The sequence below is a fragment of the Mastigoproctus giganteus genome, chromosome 13 (assembly GCF_048544385.1).
Source record: "Mastigoproctus giganteus isolate SK-2022 chromosome 13, ASM4854438v1, whole genome shotgun sequence".
NCBI lineage: Eukaryota > Metazoa > Arthropoda > Arachnida > Uropygi > Thelyphonidae > Mastigoproctus > Mastigoproctus giganteus.
The window spans coordinates 32096708-32115642 of record NC_143587.1 but is presented as its reverse complement, the minus strand read 5'-3'; the positions used below and the strand labels follow the sequence as shown (position 1 = coordinate 32115642).

The 18935-nt window shown below is 39.3% G+C and overlaps 1 protein-coding gene across 1 annotated transcript in view; it reads left to right on the top strand.

Moving 5' to 3' along the window:
- The window catches only part of LOC150075925 (DNA-binding protein RFX6-like), a 54454-nt gene that overhangs the window by 18020 nt on the left and 17499 nt on the right, over positions 1-18935 (top strand). The window contains exons 7-9 of the mRNA XM_090387212.1: positions 1726-1830; positions 11069-11146; positions 11247-11360. Coding sequence (XP_090243338.1) covers positions 1726-1830; positions 11069-11146; positions 11247-11360 — 297 coding nt within the window. The remainder of the gene's footprint in view (positions 1-1725; positions 1831-11068; positions 11147-11246; positions 11361-18935) is intronic.

The following is an 18935-nucleotide window of genomic DNA, read 5'->3' as shown; positions in this document are numbered from 1 at the left end:
TGCATAAGTACACGTGCCTTGAGTGACCGGGGTTCAAGCCCGTGACTACTGAATACGGTACTGTTTCTTGTATTCTGTGTATTTTGTAAACTCCTCTGACCGTTTGGTCGTCCCGGAGTATAAACAGAAAATTTATTTAAAGGAAGTTTAAAATTTTCCAGCGTTATTTTAATTGAATTTGAAATATTTTCAGCGTTACATTGATCTAATTCTACAAGAGCTAAGAATGTAGAAACTCTTTTATCGAATTGCTCATCATAATACACAATTGCAATACCTAATAGTTTTGTTACACTAATATCGTTTGATTCATCTAGTAACAAACTATAATTTGAAAAGCCATTGAGCACTGACTATAATAAATCTTTCTGAAAGTGGGGGTGTAGGATATATTTTATAACGCCGTTGCATTTTGTTCGATGAATTTTTAAAGTTTTGGCTGTTTGATCTTGGAATGCATTCTTACATAATTCACCAAGGTGGTCTATTGCCAGTATTGACGAGTGAGCACAACAAACAAACTTAACTTTGCTTCAGCTGTTTGTAAATTCTTGGTGGGAAAATTTAATTTAGATTGGTTGCCTGATCTATTAGGTGAAAATGGTTCTTCTACTGACTTAATATGTTTGAAAGTTTTTAAATGACTTTTAATGTTATGTCGGTAATTGGGATCGCATTTCTTGGAAGCCAATCAAATACGACGAATAAAAATTATTCAATGCCATTTCTTCGCGGTTTCAAAAAAGGCGTCATTAGAATTTTTCCCCACATTTTTAGATTTGATTCAACAATTAAAGCTATGACCCAACGGTCAGGTCGTTTGACCGCGGGCGTAACTACGTAAAATTGTTGGGGTTCTCCTCAGGGAAATTCCAGAATAATATAAAACCGATTCTTCGCTTTATAAAAAAAAAAACAACAAAAAAACTATGAAATATGATATCCCTACTATGTTTACGATGTATATCGATAAAACATTTCAATTATGAAATATTTTTATTGTTAATTAAATAATTACTTGAACAATTAATTTAATATTTGTTAAATAAATATTTCTTAATTTAAATGTTACATTGCCAAAATATATAAAATGCTAAACATTTATACTCTTCCCGCTAAAAAATCCGCTATCCGCTATTTCATATTTTAATCTAGCGGGAAAACCGCTAAAATGGCAACACTGGTCAGTAGAGAAGCAGCGCATGCGTGGATTATTTGCTTTATGGATGCAAGGAGATTCTGTTTTAAAGTGGCACGTCGCTTCATTCATAACTTATGAATACGACTGTATAACATTTCATCATTTATAACATCTGTTATATATATAAATTGAAATCAATAATAAACAAAATAAATTAATAATAATTACAGAAAGGTATTTACTTTTAATTTTTTAGTGTGACTTAAGAGTGCGGAATCAAAAAATAGTTCATATTGATGTGTAGCGTTTCACAGGAACATGCCTTGACTTTCTTTTATCTTTTTACTTTAAAGATGTGGATGGATAGTGAATTAACAGTTGAAAAGTAGCCCAGAGAAAGTTTAGCTTGTCTGACTACAAGGAAAAAACATCAAAATTAATTTGAAGCTAAAATAAAGATGGCTTTTTTTTTTTCTTTTACTCAAAGATGACACTTGAGATTAGTGACTGGATAATACTGCAATATTTCTTTCTCTCTCTCTCCTTATATATAATGTAATGTATTTTTTTGCTTTGTTTTGTAGCCATCATCAAAAAAGTTCCCATATCCAACCAAAGATGGCTCTGCAATCGCATCAATTTTGCTTTTGGAAGACTTAGTTTTGCCCATCAGTATAGAAGACTCCAAGGTATACATACTTATTAGTTTTCCTTTTTTTTAGCGATTGAAAATTATTGAAAGCAATAAAACAAACAATATTTGCGCCGAATAGCGGGTATCTTTTCATTGATGAATGTAGCCCATTGCATCAATGAAAAGATGGTAGTAGCTTTGGTTGAAACGTATTATGTTATCCCCAAGAGCAGCAAAATGATTACAATCACTAGCCTTCAACAACATGCGAGAAATGCTCCAGTTTGAATCCCGTTCAGATTGGAGGCTTAAATACTGAAGCCCTGTGACCTTATTTGATTTGGAGAAAAACAACAGCAAACAAATAAACAGTCAATATTGGTGCAAATTAGACAATTTTCGAATGAAAAATATCAGACTTGTGGAATCTTCAGACATTTCACGCATTGTCAGGGATGATTTTCTATAAAACAGATAACGATTTGGAGAAGCGCGGCTGCGAATCTTGTAGTTGGAGAAGGAACTTAAGGAGTCATTTTTCAAACAATGTCCAAAAAAAAAAAAAAAAAACTATTATTTTTAGGCCACCCGAATAATTAGATCCATCTCCCATGCTGTGTGTCTTGTCTGTTAATTGCGTGTTTTCTATGGTCGATTTGTCTGTTTTGCTGAACGAAAAACCCCAGTTTCTGGGGGAGAAACTTTGCTATCCACGCCTGAGGCCGACTAACTCAGCCACGGAGTGAAAAAAGCCCATTAAGGTTCCTCGCGTCATCGACGGGATTCGAACCCGGGCCTTTTACACCCGGTGTGGGGAGAACGGTGACGATACCACTGTGCTACCCGCGCAGCCTCAAACAAGGTCCAGTTAGCTTAGCTCAAGTGGAAGTATCGAGTTTTCTTAAGTATTCCGCATTTTTTTTTTTTTTTTTTTTCATCCTAACATACTTTAGAGCGCACGCCGTTTACAGGCATGATGCTGGTGCGTTGCATTGGTGCTAAACTAAACAATCAGACCGAACTTAAAAACTACCACTCTAATGCAACGACTTGCTGTGTCATATGCTTCCGAAAATTTTATTTCTGTTGAAAGTTTAATTGCAGGCAGGCTATGATTTACGTATGACAAACTATCTGCCTGATCAAAGAAGTTCTGCTGTCTATTCTTGGTTTAAAAGTTCTGATGTATGGGTGCTAATATTAGGTACAATCGACATATGCAATACACTCAGTGATCACTGGTTTATGACTACTCCTTCTGTAATAGACTATGCTGCATAGCTGGCAGTATAAAAAGCCAAACAGCTTCGTACGCTAGAGTACTGGTAATTTTCATCTGGTCTAACGTGCTAGTCAAAGTGACAAAACTAGCAGTTATGGGATGTAGTAAAGATATCACGGAGTTTCAAAAGGGGCATGATTGTGGGAACTCGTGCATCTAATGCTAATGTTTCCATATCGGAAAAGGCATTTCTTGTCGGTTGCTCACGACCCACTATGGTTAACGTGTACAAAGAATGGTGTCGAACTAGTCAAACCAGTTCCCTCCCGCCAACAGAACTGTTAAAGATTACGCAAGGTAGATGATGTTCGTGGTGAACGAAGGGTGCATCGCGTTGTACGGCTCAACAGCATGTCACTATGTGACGGTTGACATCGCAATACAATATGGGGAATGCAAGAACAATGACGATGCTCCGCACACTCAGAAGTGTAAAGTGTAAAGTGTGTTTTACCGACAATATACATCTCCGCGTGGTATACGTTGTCTTCTGATACAGAACACTGTAAAGGCCAGAGATTTAAAAGTATATGAGTATTGTTTACGTGTAGTGTTGTGTACCGTTGTTCCTCTGGCCATTTAGCCGCCAAACCCCTGCTGAGGCCCAAGTTGCCCGCACTTCGCCCCGTGGAGGCAGACCAAGCACACCAGTAGTTTAAGATTACTCTCGCAGGATTACTCCTGCCACCTAATTTCCTGAGATTTCAGTGGCTAGGACACTCAGAAATATGGAGTTCCACAGCAGACAACACACAACCTCTCCTCACTGCTGATCATCGTCGACGGCGAATGCTGTGGTGGACGGCGAATGCACTGGAGGACTGGAAACGAGTGTGCTGTTTGGATGAGTCCAAATACCTTTTACAGAATATGGCTGTGTTAGTCGGTCTCAGGCGAGGGTAGCATGGTTCCCCTCCCCCTCCGGGTAACTCAGGTTTATCGTCCAGAAAACAGAAAATCGACTCTAGAATACACGCAATTTACAGACAATATACACAGAGCAACATGGCCTTAGTCGCCGATGCTCCTAAAACCCAAACAAAACACAACCAATCCGGACGGAAACGGGATCCAAGACGATAATGTGCCGTCTCATTGGGTAGCTGGTGCAAAACGCCGACGGACACTTCGTGTGTGGTGCAAGCAACACGAGTCCATGGACCCATCGTGCACGGTGCCCATTGTCGGGACAGGTGGCAGTGGTTGCTTAATATGGGACATATTTTGCTGGCAAGAACTAGAATCGCTAGAGGGGATGGACCAACGTTTCACTAGTGAGGTTTACCAGCGGTTCTTAGGAGACCATGTGAACCTTACCATGTTGCATTTTTTTCCGGACGGTATTCCCGTGGGTAGCACAATTGGTAGGATTGCCGTCCTCTCCTCATTCCTCTTCAAAATTGTGCTTTTGTCTTCTTATTTCTTAGCTATCTTTTTATTTATCAGGTCCACTTTACAGATTTTCTGTTTAAAATGATTTAGGTGGAGATGGGCTTTTGCCTGGGAACCACCCTGACACAGTATATATACACACACACACCCGTCCTCTCCACACCGGGTGGAAAAGACCTGAATTCGAGTCCAGTCGATGACGGGAGGAATTTGTATGGGCCTTTTTCACAAAATGGCTGAGTTAGTCGGTTTGGTGACTCTATTGTCAGGGAAACGGGGAACATGCTTTGTAAAAAGGATAGGTGGAACAGGACCAGGGTATGTTTGCCAGGGGCAAAGGTTGATGACGTTGTAGAGCGAATATCATCTTTTAAGGGCACAAAAGGTGATATAGTTGTACACGTTGGCACTAATGATATTAAGAGTAGGAGACCGGCAGAATTACTTAACAAGTACAGGTCACTGTTGAACAAAAGCCGAGAATTAGGGTTGAATTTGAAAGTGTCTGCAATTCTGCCCAGACACGATAGGGAGTATATGATGAGAGCCTTGTCGATCAATTCGGCCCTGGAAAGATTGTGCAAGGCTCAAGGGGTAGAATTTTTTTCAGCCTGGACTGTACTTGTTAACAGGAGAGATTGCTTCTACAGGGATGGGATATACTTAAATAGAAAGGGTGCAAGAATATTTGCTGATGCTATCGAGGCAGTGTTAGGTGGGTCGGAAAACTGCTAGCTTGGGGGGAGACAAAAACCAATAAATTGACAGTAGCCACTGGCAGAGGTGAAAGAGATTCTTACACTGCTTCTATTAGAATGAGCAGAAGCCTGAAAAACAAGATGCATGATATTTCACAGACTGCTGGGAGCCATTGCGGTACAAGTAAACACATGGGTTGTGTTAGAGTAGCTAAGAATAGAAACAGGTGCATGCATACTTACGTGTACACCAATGCTAGGAGTTTAGTAAATAAATTTGATGAATTTGAGGTATTGCTCAAAACATCAAAGGCAGATATTGTTGGGATATCAGAGACGTGGTGTCACACAGATATAAGGGATGCAGAACTGGAATTTGGGGAGTACAACGTCTACAGAAAGGATAAAAGGATAGACAGGATAGGAAGGGGTGAGGGGTTATGCTATTAGTTAAGAAACACATAAAAACCAAGGAAGTGAAGCCAGTCGACATCGCTGGACAGTGCAGTGTTGAGTCAGTTTGGTGTGACATAAGCATTGGGAGATCAAAATTGAGAGTAGGAGTGTGCTATAGGCCTAATGACTCTGATGAGTATAATAAGAAACTGTACAGGGAAATAGAGTGGGCCAGTAAATCAGAGAGTCTTATAATGGGAGATTTTAATTTCCCAGATATTGACAGGAATTTGGGGGCTGGTTACTCACACACTAGCAGGGCTTTTGTGGATTTATTGGATGATTGTTTTCTACATCAGCATGTTCGGGAGGCAACTAGAGGGAGTAATACTCTTGATTTGATTATCAGCAGTGATTCTTCATGCATTAAGAATCTGCAGATAAATGAACCACTAGGTGGCAGTGATCACAGTGTGCTGAAGTGGGATTTACTCAAAGAGGTAACTACCATTAGGGGTAAAGGGAAGGGTTATTGCTTCCGTAAAGGCGACTACGATGGACTGAGACAGTATTTAAATTCTATACAGTGGGACCAACTGATGATGTTACCAACAGCAAATTCAAAATGGGAAGCATTCAAAGAACTTATCTTGGAAGCTACTAGGCTTTACATACCAACTAAGAAATATTGTTCAAGGTTTAGGCCAAAATGGATGTCAGATGAACTAATGAGACATATGGCAGAGAAGAAAAATGCATGGGATACTTACAAATTAACACATGACACAGAAGCCTATGATAGATACAAGTTGATATGCAACCAAGTTACAAAGGAGGTTAGGCAGGCGAAGGCAGATTACGAGAAATAATTGGCAAGGGATGCAAAGAAAAACAGCAAAGAGTTCTTTACTTATGTAAACTCTAGAAGGAAGGGGATGAATCAGATTGGTCCACTTGATATTGATGGGTCAACTGTTGATGATCCTGCTCAGGTAGCTAACAAACTAAATGAATATTTTGCATCGACATTCACACATGAGGAGTTGTTCAGCGAGGGGAATGCCAGAGGTGTATTCAACTCTAGCAGTAATCTACAGAATCTTGAAGTAACTGGGAGTAAAGTGGAGGAGAAACTGTTGAAGATAAGCACAAGAAAGGCACCCGGGATGGATGGGATCTATCCAGTTATATTAAAGGAGGCAGCAAAGGAAGTAAGCAAACCCTTAGCCATAATTATGAGAGCTTCCTTGGACTCATGGGAGGTACCCATAGACTGGAAATGTGCAAATGTGACCCCAATTCACAAAGGAGGATCAAAAGCTGACACAAGTAATTATAGACCTGTGAGCTTAACTTCTGTTCCAGGAAAATTAATGGAGGCACTGGTTAAAGAAGCACTGCAGGATCATTTAGACAAGACTTCAGTTATAGCTCGGACACAGCATGGTTTTGTTAAGGGGAAGTCTTGCCTGACCAATTTGATTGGATACTATGATGCAGTCACAAAAGAACTGGATGCAGGGAATAGCTTTGATATTATATACTTGGATCTTAGAAAGGCTTTTGATACTGTTGCACATGGAAGATTGCTACACAAATTGGAGCAATGTGACATTGGAGGCAAATTGCTGCTATGGATAAAGGGGTGGTTGAGGGGGAGAAGACAGAGAGTGGTAATCAATGGACACTGCTCATCGTGGACTAATGTTATTAGTGGAGTCCCTCAGGGCTCAGTGTTGGGTCCATTATTGTTTTCTGTATTTATAAATGATATTGATGATGGTATATCAAGCTTAATGTCCAAGTTTGCAGACGATACAAAGGGTGGCAGGGTTGTCAAGGACACTACTGACACTATGCTGCTGCAACAGGATCTGGAAAGGTTGAGCAGATGGGCTGAGAGGTGGCAAATGAAGTTTAACATTGACAAATGTAAAGTACTACACATGGGAAACAGCAACCCCAGAGCAACGTATCAACTCTGTGGTACTACACTGACAGTGGTAGAGAATGAAAGGGACTTGGGGGTGGTTGTGCAGGCAGATATGAAGTTCTCTGTGCAGTGCAGACGGGCTGCAAGAGTAGCTCATGGAGTATTGTCAATGATATACAGGAATTTTTCCAGCAGGGATAAGGAGGTGATTATTCCCTTGTATTAGGCAATGGTCAGGCCACACCTAGAGTACTGTATACAGGTCTAGAGGCCTGATTTCAAGAAGGATGTAGAGCTGCTGGAACGAGTACAGAGAAGGGCAACAAGATTAGTGAATGGAACAAAGGGGTGCTCTTACGAAGAAAGGCTTAAGTTTTGCAAATTACAGTGTCTGGAGACTAGGCACCAGCGAGGTGATCTGATAGAGGTGTATAAAGTCTTGAATGGTTTGAGCATGCTGAATGCTGATGGGATTCTTCCTCTAGCTCAGAATAATCACCTGAGAGGGCATAAATTCAAATTGAGGAAAGACAGATGTAGGATAGACGTGCGGAAATTTGCCTTTAGCCAGCGGGTGGTTGGTTGGTGGAACAGACTTCCATCCCTTGTGGTGGAGGTTGATAGCCTAAATAAGTTTAAGGCTCAGCTGGACAGGTATTTTGAACGAACAGAGGGGTGAAGTGGAAATGGTTTTTTTTTTGTTTTTTTTTTGGCTGATGCTGCATAAGCTTGCTTTCTTGCATCAAATGCCTCTACTAATGCTAATGCTAATGCTAATGCTTTCTGAAGCAGTTGATTATTACACTTGATGCAATACCACCCTGACACTATATACACACATACACACACCCGTCCTCTCCACACCGGGTGGAAAAGACCTGAATTCGAGTCCAGTCGATGACGGGAGGAATTTGTATGGGCCTTTTTCACAAAATGGCTGAGTTAGTCGGTTTCAGGCGAGGTAGTATAGTTTTTTTTCCTCTTAGAAATTCGGGTGTTTCGTCCAGAAAACAGAAAATCAACCCTAGAACACACGCAATTTAGACAGTATACACGGAGCAACGTGCCCTTAGTCGCCGATTCCCCAAAAACCTAACAAAAACCAACCAATCCGGACGGAAACAGAATCCAAGACGATAATGAGCTGTCTCGTCGGGCAACTACTGTGCACGAGTGATTCGAGGAACACAGTGAAGATATCACTCATCATGCTTGGCCTCCAAATTCACCCTGGCTCAATCCAGTTGAACATCTATGGACTGTTTTTGTAACGGAAAGTGAGGCATGTGGACTTGCAACCCTCATCTCTTCCGACACTTTGGAAAGTCTAACAGGCAACATGGCTGCAGATTCCTACGGACATTTTGAGACACCTAGTGGAGTCAACGCCTAGGCGAATAGCGGCTGTTTTCCGTGCAAACGTTGGCCCAACACTGTATTGGGTAGGTGGTCATAATTCAGTGATCACTCAGTATATTTATAAAAAACAACAAACTACGACAGTTTGATTTTGATATTTTGTCTTAGTGGGTGCCATACATAAAATAATACTGTATAGTAACAATAACTTTATATTGAGTTCTTTTTTGTGGAATTTAAATAAATAGGCAAATCCTGTTACAACGAACGTTTCGTTCGTTGTAACAGGATTTCTCATAATAAAATATGAATGCAAGAATTATTTCGTTATAATGAATATTGCCGAAAATTATTTCAAAAGAATCCATATAACTAAATTGATTGACTTTAATTTATTTAAGTTAAAGATAGACTTTAAATCAATATATAAAAGAATGGCGAAATGCGATTTTTTTTAACACTTAACTTTTTTTATTTTTCCTGCATTAATGCAGGGAAAAAAGTTAAGCATTAAAATCAAGAATTACTTGCGGGGCCCTGGGTACTGTTGAAAACTTATGCGGGGTGATTTTTCAAATTTTACAGCAACTAAGACATAATTAAATAATTTTATATTATACTGAACAAAAATTTTAAATACGAATAATATTTAATACATTAATCAACAATACTGTTTTAACCATTTGAGTGCGGAGCCCCGTTCGACAACCCCAGGGGCTCACACTGGTGAATATGGGCTTGGCACACCCAGGACCCTGAGCTGGATATCATCATTCTTCTCTTTCTTGGTGATTCCTCTCTCTCTCTCTCTCAGGGTAATTCAGAATTTTTTTTTGGCTGGTTCAGCATAAGCCTCAGGCTTCCTTGCACCATATGGCTAATAATAATAATAATAATAATAATGATAATAATAATAATAGAACCGGTTGAACATGCTTGTGGCTGGCACTGGTGTAAGTATATATTATTCACCATGTTACAGAACCACAGTAATAAGAAAAATACTCCACATAGAGATAAATTGTTTATTTTATTTCAAAGAATACCTCAAACGTTTTCATAAAGACATTGAATAAGTTTCCACGTGGGCTCCATTTGTGGCTCGAAGGATTTCGAAACTTTCACGCTAATTGTAGTCCAACATCTGTGTTGTCAGAGAAGCAGCTGTGTTGTTGATACCCATACGAAGTTCATTCGCACTTTTAACTTTAATGCGATACATCAATTCCTTAATATAATCTCAGGAAAAAAAAAATCCAGTGCATTTATATCTAAGCAGCGAGGAAGTCAAGAAACAAGTCCTCCTCATACACTCCATTGTCCTGGAAATGTCTTATCTGGGAATTCTCTAAAATCGTCGCTCCCATGTGTAAGAGCGTCATCCTGGTAAAAAACCATTTGGTTGTTTATGTTCTTATGTTCTAACTGCCTTACAGTAAATATGTTCAACTTGGGAATGTCCCTCTCAAACACATGGATTTTCGCGTCCTAAATTCTTCAGTTGTGCCTGTTTATCGTACGACACGCAATCAGGCCACATACAGTTCTCCGTTGCCGATTCTTCGGGTTTCGCTGAAAGGTTTCACGAATCCTATCAATTGTACCAATCTCAACAGAAAGCTTGCTTATCCCTCTCTCGAGCCCAGGTAGCAATTTGGTTGAATCGCCGTCCCATACCGGGTGAAAAAAAGACCCGAGTTCGAGTCCCGTCGATGACGTGAGGAATTTTTTTCACAACGTGGCTGAGTTAGTCGGTCTCAGGCGAGGGTAGCATGGTTTTTCTCGAGCAAAAGAGAAAATCAACCTCAGAACACACACAATTTACACAGAGCAATATGGCCTTTGTCGCTGATGTTCCTAAAATCCAACAACACCACAATAACAACTCCCTCTCTCGTTCAGAACACTACTTGTTTCTGCACAAGAAATCAATCAGTAACCGCTAGATACAGTAGTTTAACCACCATAGTGTATAGTGCTCATCCAATAGTGTATAGTGCTCATCCAATACCTTACTTATATTTTTTTGAGTTTTAATATCAGATTCAAAACTTTCAGCAAATATGATTAAAAAAAAAGTAGTAATAAATCTCATAAACCTAAAGTAACCAAGAGAGAGGAGATATCCTGTCTAATTTTGAATGGGCATGGTTCTCTTTGACCATGAAATTATTATATATTTTTTTGGAATCCCACTGGGTAATTTAAATTATAATTCTGTATATCTTTGCAGCTGAAGACCTTTCTGGTCATGTATAATACACATAGTCAGAGGTTGCTTGACGCAGTTCTCAGTGCTTCCTTCACAGATGTAAGTCGCTAATTTTGATGTAATCCTAAAACGCAGTTTCTCATAATTTATTTAAATATGCATGTGTGTGGTTTGATGACACATCGTTCCGATCTTTTAGGTCCCCAATCTGTTGGTCCACTTCTGGAACAGCATTCCTAATCATCTGATGTGTTTGATGGACTCAGACTTCATTTCTGACTTGACTGCCATCTGCGACTTGGAGCTCTACAAGGTAACCCCCGAAATGAAAAAAAAATCCTCAATATAATTTCATTTTGTGGCTTCCTTAGAATTAAAAAGTAGACCTCTGCAGCGTTAAACATTAAACAAAACAGGTTTTACTTTACTCTAAAACCCAAAAAAGAGTTTTACGGTAATTACGTTAAACTCAGCTATTGTAAATCAGAGTAGCTTGTTAAAGTTGGTCTGAGACAGTATTTAAATTCTGTACAGTGGGACCAACTGATGATGTTACCAACAGCAAACTCTAAATGGGAAGCATTCAAGGAACTAATCTTGGAGGCTACCAGGCTTTACATACCAACTAAGAAATATTGTTCAAGGTTTAGGCCTAAATGGTTGTCAGATGAACTAATGAGACATGTGGCAGAGAAGAAAAATGCATGGGATACATATAAATTAATGGGTGACATGGAAGCCTATGATAGATATAAGTTGGTCTGTAACCAAGTCACAAAGGAGATTAGGCAGGCAAAGGCAGACTACGAAAAATCCTTGGCAAAGGATGCAAAGAAAAACAGAAAAGAGTTCTTTACATACTTGAACTCGAGAAGGAAAGGGATGAATCAGATTGTATAAGGCATTGGTCAGGCCACACCTTGAGTACTGTATACAGGTCTGGAGGCCTCATTTCAAGAAGGATGTAGAGCTGCTGGAACGAGTACAGAGAAGGGCAACAAGATTAGTGAATGGAACAAAGGGTTGCTCTTACGAAGAAAGGCTTAAGTTTTGCAAATTACAGAGCCTGGAGACTAGGCATCGCCGAGGTGATCTGATAGAGGTGTACAAGGCTTTGAATGGCTTGAGCATGCTCAATGCCGATGGAATTCTTCCTCTTGCTCAGAATAATCACCTGAGAGGGCATAAATTCAAATTGAGGAAGGACGGATGTCGGATAGATGTGCGGAAATTCGCCTTTAGCCAGCGGGCAGTTGGTTTGTGGAATAGACTTCCATCGCTTGTTGTTGAAGTTGATAGCCTAAACAAATTTAAGGCTCAGCTGGACAGGTATTTCGAACGAATTGAGGGGTGAAATGGGAGTAGTGGTTGTTTTTTTTTTTTTTTTCTTTTTTTTTCTTTTTTTTTTTGGCTGATGCTGAATAAGCTTGCTTTCTTGCATCATATGCCTCTACTAATGCTAATGCTAATGCTAATGCTAATGCTAAGTTCAAATAGCCAAGGTCGCAATAACTGTTCTCTCATTGCTAACTCGAAACGGCGTGTTGCGTGTCTGTGCCATTCGCACATATCATCCTGCCTCTACCTTTGTCTCCCAGCTGTGAACCGTCTACGGCCGATCAGCGAACTTTTCCGCTGGTAAGGAGAAGACTTTTTATTGACTGTGTAACGGATCGTTGAGAGCAGAGGTTAAAGCCCTGCTCTACTCTTAGTATTTTTTTGTTTCTTTTTTGTAGGCGTAATAATAAGATGCCTGGGATTTATATAAAATTCTGCCGCGAATCTTAACATTACGGGTCTAATCCGTAATGTTTGCGAATATTCAGTTAATTAAACTGAATTTACATCGATAGAAAGAGGTAGCCAATATCATCTTGAGTTTGATTAGACTTATTCACGACTTTACTGTTAAATTCGTGATGATGTTGGTAGGGCTGACTCAGATGATAGAAAACAGGAGCAGTCGCCTAGGGCCCCTCGTTTTACAAGGCCCCATGCATTACAATAGATATACATCCAGAAAATGAGTTTCTTCTACAGATACAATACGCAAAATTAAAGAATGTGACGCAATAATCGTAAATATTATTTATTGTAATAAATATGTTATTTCCTTAATTATGTGCAACTTCTGAGATAAATACACTAATGTATATTCGTCCTCATTTTACCAACACTAGTTCATATCATATATAACTAAAGTGACCACACGTCCCGGATTTAAGTCGTTTGCCCCGCATTGCAAGCTGTCCCGGATTGAACATGTAGCCTCCATCCTTATATCATGAATCACGATTTTGTATTTTTTTATTTTATTGTGCATCCTGTGACACCTTTTGTCTCATAGATGGTGCTGGCTGACTACATAAACAAATAATGTTTATATATGTTGCTGGCTGACCACATAAACAAATAATGTTTATATATGTTGCTGGCTGACCACATAAATAATGTTTATATATGGTGATGGCTGACAACATAAACAGTCATCTCACATCTGTCATTTGTGATTGAAGTTTGTGGCTAGAAGGAGGTTAGATTAATTTTTTATTGGCTTCAGTTTTCACATAATTGTAACTTTGGACAAAAAACAAATACGTATGTATTAATTGCATTATGTTTATTTGTATTTTTGAAATGAAAGTTATATTAAAATTAAATGTAAATTCTAAATTTAAAAAATAGTAATAATTTCAGATTTACTCGCCATGTCGAAGAAACGATACTGTCGATTTACAGATTAATTAAAAGAAGGATTTGGTTTCATCAAAAAATCCAAAATTGAACACAATATCTGCAACAGGGAATTTTTGATTGCATTGGGAGGAAAGAATGACATCACAAGGCTTCTTCTGACAAGCATCAACAGGCGTTATTAGATGCAGTATGACAAAATTAAGTAATTATTTTCGAAAAGTTGAATTCGGATCCAAAGAAAAAGAATTGGCAATTGCTGAGGCAGTATTCCCGTATCATACTATTTTTCATAATCAATGGATTTAGATCAATGGATTGTATAACCACACTTATTCGTAAATTATTCGACCAAAAATTTACCTGTGGTCGTACAAAAACCGAAACAATTATAAAAAGGTACTTGCGCCTTTATAATTTTTTAACTTTCGAAAACGTTAGGAAGTGTTGATTTTATAACAGTATTTACGGATGCATCACATCACAAAGACATTAAAATATTTCCCTTTTTAATTCGTGTTTTTGACTACAACGTAGGGGTGCAAATAAAACTCTTGGATTTCGTATCTCTACCAGGAGAAACTTCTGAAATGATTAGACTCATTTGTAGAAATAATAAACAATAATTTGGAAAATAAACTTCTTGCAGTTTGTGCTGACAATGCTAATATAAACTTTGGAATTCTTCTATGAAAATGAACAAATAATGCTTATAATAATCTGCAGGGTGTCTCAAAAATATTGGTACAAACGTTTAGGGGAGGTAGGTAACGTCTAAAGGAATGTGAATCGCATAGGAACCCATAACCGGAACGTCACCGTAAGTCGGTAGACGGCGCTGTTCATCAGTTCCCGAGAGGGAAATTTTCTGGTTTACTCATTCAAGCAGTAGTCGCCGTACGAAGAGCATGCATCGATATACGAACTGGGAGCTCACAGACATGCACCTAGTGTATGGATTAGCAGAGAGCAATGGACGAGCTGCTCAACGAATTTATGGAGAACGCTTCCCAGACAGACATGTACCGGACCACCGTTTGTTTGCGCGTGTGCATCAAAATTTGTGCGATTATGGGTCATTTAGAGGTAACAGGAGTAGTGCGGGCAGATCACGTTCGACGCGAACTCCCGCCATGGAAGAATGCTGTCCAGAATAGTCCTACTACCAGCACACGTGCTATTGCCTCTGCCTTAGGAGTGTCTCGTTGCAGTGTACAGCGTGTCTGGCACGACGATTCCTTACACTCCTTTCATCTCCAAAGGGTTCAGTTACTGCTCACCCAAGATCATCCTGCACGTGTGGCTTTTGCGCAGTGATTTCTTCAAGAAAGCGTTCAACAAGAATTGAATTTTCCAGCCTATGTTTTGGTCACGGATGAGGCTTATTTCACTTGGGAAGGCCTATTCAATCAGCACAATGCTCAGCTCATGTGTGGGCTCACGACAACCCACACGGTCTGCGCCCCCATGCGGCACAACATCGCTTCGCAATAAATGTGTGGGCAGGTATGGTCCGTGACTGCTTAGTCGACCCATACCTGTTACCATCCTGCATGATCTCCGCTAACTATCGGATCCTTCTGGAACAAGTTCTACCAGGGTTACTTCACGATATTCCAGCAAATGTGAGACGCAACATTTGGTTTCAACATGACGGGGCGCCTGCCCATTATGGAATGTGTGTTCGTGACCATTTGAACAGGCGTTTTGGTCCTCGATGGAATGGCCGTGGTGGACCCGTTGCCTGGCCCCCACGCTCACCTGATTTATCGAGCCTTGATCTCTTTCTGTGGGGGGGGGGGCCCTCAAATCTATCGTGTATGAATCGCCTGTGGAGACAGAAATAGATCTCGTGGCAAGACTCGTCTGCGCTGCTGCTACTGTCAAAGAAACTCCAGGTGTGTTCGACCGTGTCTGCCAATCCATGCTGCGTCGGTGTCACGCATGCATCGCGTCTCATGGTGGAACCTTCCAGAATCTGTTGTAACATCATGAAATGCATCCATTTCGTACTCCATTGTTAATATTATGTCAAATAAATGTTTGCCACTAATTACTGTCTTGTGTCATTTCTGCTTCTTGTGCCTCTGCTTCTACTTTCCCATGACGTTTCCGGTTATGGGTTCCTATGCGATTCACATTCCTTTAGATGTTACCTACCTTCCCTAAATGTTTGTACCAATATTTTTGAGACACCCTGTATAAAGTGTTTAAGGGTAAAGGCCTCATGTACGAGGTAGGATGACTATATTATTATAGTCAGCGCACAGTAGAATGACTATAGAATTAGTTAATGTTATTAATTAATTACATTAACTAATGTAATTAATTAATTTTATTAATTAATTCAACTACTTTGGTAGATAGCTATGTTAAAATGATGCATTTGCACTAACCTCATCATCATCATCAGCCATTTTCAATCCACTGCAGGATGAAGGCCTCTCCAGCAACTTTCCAATTCCTTCTGTTTTGATGCACTAACCTACATGTTTATAATAAGCTAAAGAACCATCTTCAGAAACCAATTATTGGAGTTGGTTGTGCTGCACATATAGTGAACAATACCATTCAGTCATCAGCAGATCAACTTCCTATTGATATTGAGGGCATCGTAGTCAAAATGTATAGTCATTTTCATATATTTACAGTAAGGGTAGAGTTATTAAAAGAAATCTGCGAAAATACAGAGGTGGAGTACATGCGCTTGCTAGGATACAGTAAGACCAGATGGCTGGCTCTGATGCCTACAATTGAAAGAGTTTAAAAATTGTATTCACTGCCTTGTGCATGCACAGGGCAATGGACTCTTCCAGCAGGACAATGCGCCTTCCCACAGAGCCGTGGTGACTAGAACAAGGTTCGAAGAGCATTCTGCAGATTTTACCACCATGGAATCACCTCCCCATTCACCGGACATGAACTCTGTGGAGCATTATTGTGATGCTATGGAAAGGTTCATTCGAGCTTTAGATCCTCCACCCAGGAATGCAACGGAATTATGGACAGCAGTGCAGCAAGCATGGATAGAAATACCAGTGAATCGATTTTGTGAACTAGTGGACTCAATGCCTCACCTTGTGACTGCCCTTATCCTGGCAAAAGATGGGCCTGCCTATTACTAGGTAGGTATCCCGATTTCTGCCCACTCAGTGCACTCACATGGTACATTCAGAAAGATCTTGGAATTATTCATAACATTCTTTAAAAGCAGTAATACTAGTTAAACATAAAGATTTTCCCATTAATAGAAACAGAACTGTTCATTTGTCCACTCCTCTTGAAAAATTCAAAACTAAGTCTGCCATTTTTTTTAAAGCTTTTTTTGATAAAGACATTATAGGTGTTTTTGTTTATTTTAGTTTCCTTTAATTATAATTAACAAAATGAGACGAATATGTATGGAGGGGAAATGTACTTGCCACTTAAATTTAAAGCACCATGCTCTGTAGAATAAAACTCACTTATCCTGTAGAGATAGGTCAAAATCCCACTGTATAATGCAATTGTAAGACCACATTTGGAATACTGTGTTTAAGTATGAAGACCTCAGCTGAAAAAATGACATTGAGCTTCTTGAAAATGTCCAAAGATGTGCAACTTGATTGGTGAGATTAGCAAATGAATGACTACAGGAAAGACAACAGAGCTTGGGAACCAGGCACCTCAGAAGTGACTTGATTGAGGTTTATAAGGCTCTGAGAGGGAATAGTAAAATGAATGAAGGTGGAATTTTTACTGTTATAAAGACTTCCAGAACTAGGGACCATAAATTCAAATTACAGGGGTTGAGTTTTAGATTAGACTGTAGGAAGTTTTCTTTTAGCCAGCGAGTCATTGATTTTGGAACAAGTTGTCCTCGCCGATAGTTGAGGCTGACAGTTTGAATACATTCAAAGGTTAATTGGATAGTTACTTGGAGGAAAGCATATAGTGAAACTTCCCTTTAACGGACAGCCATGGGGAACGAAAATGTGTCCGTTAGAGAGAAGTGTCCGCTAACAAGAAGTCTGAGGGAGGAAAAAAAAAAAAAGAAAGAAAGAAAAAACGTTAAACGTTTAATGTAAAATTAAATTAAATTATATACAGATTTTGCACAATATTTTTGTAAATAATATACATACAATTGTGCTATGCATATTATGACTTTATCTAAAGAAAAATACATACAGTAATCACTTATTTTCTTCTGCACCTTCTTCCGGCTGATAATTTTGTTTTCAACATTTGTTTGGAGTGAAGAAACCATCGACAGTCCTTCAGTATCTTCTTCAGCGGCGAAAAACATTTTTAAACGATTGATTTGTATGAGCGCTTCTTCTATTTTCATCGGTGGTTCGTCGTTAATATGTTCTTTGACAGAATGACCTCCTTCCATTTCTTCATCCTCATGAGGAACTTCTTAAAAAATATCGATGATAATGTCGTTGATATCCATAGCACCATCTTCTGTAGTGAGGTTCGAGTCTATATCTTTGTAGCCAGGGTCACTTGTAGCTGAAATATCGTACATTATCAATAGATGTTGAAGTTCTTGTTCTTCTTGGTGCTCCACATTGCTGTTCACAACTTCAATTTTTGAATTTGAGAAGCCAGACTTTACAAAACAGTTCACGACAGTTTGTTTTCTAATTGCGTTTACTGAAGAGGAAATCCATTGAATCGCATCTAGGATGCTGATTTTCTTTGCAAGGTCACTCGCACATGTTACATCGTTCATGTTTGCAATGAGATGTCTTAAAACACGTTTTCTGTAGTGAAGTTTAATTTTTTTTATTATCCCTTGATCCAAGGGCTGACACTCTGCAGATGTGTTTGGTGGCAGAAAAACGATTTGAATGTTGGACAATTCAATGTGCGGGTGAGATGCAGCATTATCCATGAAAAGAATAATTTTTCTGTTTTGACGAATCATGTTTTGGTTAAAGTGACTTATCCATTCGCTCATGATATCTCGTGTCATCCACGCTTTTTTATTAGACTTCCAGTCAACATTCAAAAGATTCAACTTTATGCCCTTGAATCAACGAGGATTTTGTGGTTTTCCTATAACAAGATGTTGTTCAAAGTCTCCCAGCATATTTGTACACAATAGTACAGTCAATCGTTCCTTAGAAATTTTTCCGCCCTGGCACTTTTCGTTTTTTAGACTCATTGTTTTTTTTCAGGAAGAGCTTTAAAAAACAACCCTGTT